The 3,075-nt window shown below is 50.0% G+C and overlaps 1 protein-coding gene across 3 annotated transcripts in view; it reads right to left on the bottom strand.

Annotated features, from left to right (window-relative positions):
• The window catches only part of Wnt5a (Wnt family member 5A), an 18,581-nt gene that overhangs the window by 4,766 nt on the left and 10,740 nt on the right, over positions 1-3,075 (bottom strand). For all 3 annotated transcript variants that reach the window (XM_021203632.2, XM_021203633.2, XM_021203634.2), the window contains exon 4: positions 324-616. In XM_021203632.2, coding sequence (XP_021059291.1) covers positions 324-616 — 293 coding nt within the window. The remainder of the gene's footprint in view (positions 1-323; positions 617-3,075) is intronic.

Genomic DNA, 3,075 nt, shown 5'->3' with positions numbered 1-3,075 from the left:
AGAAAGAAAGAAAGAAAGAAAGAAAGAAAGAAAGAAAGAAAGAAAGAAAGAAAGAAAGAAAAAGGAAGAGGAGAAAGAGAAGAAAAAGAAAAAAGAAAAAGAAAATAGAAGAGAAAAGGAAAAGAAAGCCCGAAAGGAGCAGAGCAGAGGAAGACGCCAAGTATATACAGATATGCTAAGGTATGAGTATCCGGAGAGACCTGAACTGAGGGAGCCAGGACCCAACTCCTGTGTGTGTGGTGGGAGGGTAATGTGGGGGGGGGGGCAGGCTGGGGGGTAAATGATATGGCGGTTAGTGGTGGCAGGGGGACCATGGCACTCACCCTGCGGCCTGCTTCATTGTTGTGTAAGTTCATGAGGATGCGTGCGCTCTCATAGGAGCCCTTGGCATGGATTCGTTCCCTTTCTCTAGCGTCCACGAACTCCTTGGCGAAGCGGTAGCCATAGTCGATGTTGTCCCCGCAGCCGCCCCACAACCAGTCCCGAGGCAGGTCCTTGGGGCGCGCAGCACGACTGCAGCCACAGGTAGACAGCTCGCCCTCCCGGCATGCTCGGCTCATGGCGTTCACCACTCCAGCTGCGCTCACCGCGTACGTGAAGGCCGTCTCTCGGCTGCCTGCGATTAAGGATGAGGGATCACTAGATTGCCTGCCCCACACAGAAGCCTAAATCTTGCTGGAAATGGATGGGGGGAGAGAAGACCGGGCGCCACTAAGGCCCCTAAGGCACTGGCCTGTGCAAGCTGGAGAAAGCTGAGAGCCCCAACCTACACAGATCATTGGAGAGGTAGGGATCCCCAGAACATCAGGCCTGGAATCCCAATTGTGGGGCTGGGGAAAACCACTCGTCAAAACACGGGAGCAAACAGTTCTCAGGCCCACTGCGGGCAGAAAAAAAAAAAAATTAGACAGAAACCCCTGCAGAGAGAAGAGGAAAAAGCCCTAACACAGAATATCTGGATTATTTGGTAAAAGAGAGAGGGAGAGCGCCCCCAACATGCCTCAGCTGCTACTGAAGTGAACGGGCAGAGATAAAACCTCAAGCTGACATTCCATACAGAGCCCAACCCCAAAATGCACACTCAGGCCCTGGGCCCACCTCGTGGCAAGTTCAGAAGGATGGATCCAGTCGCATACAGCAGCAACAAATAACAAAGGAGACAGCAATACCTGCGTCTGCTCCGAGATGTTTTAGAGCGTAGGCAGGATTCCAATCCTGCTGGCTTGATTTTTCATTAACCCCGACTGAAGATATTCAAGATGTCTCATTTCCAGAAATGCACATGAAAGAAGTCATTGAAAGAAAGCTCGGGGCTAGACTAGGCTTTTGGCCCTTGTTCTAATGTGCATATTATTTTCACCTTGAACAGAACAGAATCTGCTAGACTTAGAAGTCTCTGTGAATCTCAGGTCCCCATCCTCAGTCAGCCTGCGGGCCACAGATAGTTTTTGCCTGGCGTCACCCTCTCTCTGCAGCTATAATCTCTTCATCCCGCTATGGGACCCTCTGAGCCCTCCACTCTTTACCACTCTGTACAACAGTGCTAAACCTGCCCTGGAATTTCCTCACTTGAGAATGAGCAGTTAAGTTTTTTGTTGTTAGTTGGTTGGTTGGTTTTGGTTTGGTTTTTCGAGACAGGGTTTCTCTGTGTAGCCCTGGCTGTCCTGGAACTCACTCTGTAGACCAGGCTGGCCTCAAACTCAAAGATCTCCCTGCCTCCACCTTCTAAGTGTGTGCTGCTTCCACCACCACCACCACCACCACCCCTACACGAGAATGAGCAAAGTTTAAACCAGCCTCCTGGTTCATCTTGGTTTCGCATCTACTACTGCCCCTACCACTGGACTCTCCTACCCTATGCTCTCTCTACCCATGGCCTTCGCCTGAAGTGGTGAGATGACAAGAGAAAGAAAATGGGGAACAGTCTCAGGGTGAGAGAACGGGGAGGATATCAGAAAGTGTGAAGATCATTTTCCCATAGAACACCTGTGGGAGCCCTATCCACAGACAGAAGCCCGAGCTCTAGTTGCAAACGGAGATATTTCTAATGTAACAGGAAGCAACTTGATGACCAGCAGTACCATGGGAGAGAAAGGGTTAACATTCTGCCCATTGAAGGGAGCTAGACCTGCATGTATGGGAAAGACTGGTACCCCATGCCTCACTTTCAGAATCAACTGTAAAATAAGGGTATTGAAATGGATGCCCACAAGCTAAAGGTCCCTTCTGATGCTAAGGTCCCCTGGACCAGGACTGGATTTCTAACACAGTTAGAAAGCTTGCACGCAATCTTTATGAAGCAGGGGTAGAACAAAGACAACTGATGTCAGCCAACCCCCAAAGAGGAGGCCTATCCAGGAGGAGGGTCATGCTGACTCTGGTGTCTGTCCTCTCCAGGATTAATACTGTCCCACAGCTCACGGGGGTGGGGGGGGNGGGGGGGGGCCTTTGTGATCCTCAGGAAGTCCTGTGACTTAAGTCACACAGACTCCCCTCCTGCATTTAACAAATGAACAAAAGCCCATCAGGAGTGTGCTGGTGGTGGGCAGGAAGATGGGACCAGAAAGTCCCAGTGGGGCTTTGCTTTAGATAGCAGAGTGTGTATGGGAGGTGGCCGAGGGAGTGGAAATAAGCCAGGGGAGCAAACAGATTGCTGGGGGTTATTTGAAGATTAACACTGATAATATGGCAAGTGTTGTGGCCTGAGCAGGAGAGGACTGTGGAGTAAAAGAGTGGGTAGGGGAAGAGGAGATAGATAAACTGATCCTCAGAGGACAGAGGGGGACGAGACACTGCCCTTTGAATGCACAGAGCGTAAAGGGCTTTTATACAAAACACAGATCACACACAGCTTTTTTTTTTTTTTTTTTTTTTTTTTTAACCCCAGAGATCTAGTTCAATCATTTCAATTTTCATCCAGAATGCAAAACCTGGTAGGAGTCTCTAAGCTAATTGTTGACTGTGAAAAAACAGCAGTTTGAAGAGCTCTGCTTGGCTGGGGCTGCCTGCGTGCGTGCGTGCGTGCGTGCGTGCGTGCGTGTGTGTGTGTGTGTGTGTGTGTGTGTGTGTGTGTGT

This window comes from Mus pahari, chromosome 8 (genome assembly GCF_900095145.1).
Source record: "Mus pahari chromosome 8, PAHARI_EIJ_v1.1, whole genome shotgun sequence".
Classification (NCBI taxonomy): domain Eukaryota; kingdom Metazoa; phylum Chordata; class Mammalia; order Rodentia; family Muridae; genus Mus; species Mus pahari.
The sequence above is the reverse complement of the archived record's forward strand: the minus strand, read 5'-3'. Positions and strand labels throughout refer to the sequence as shown.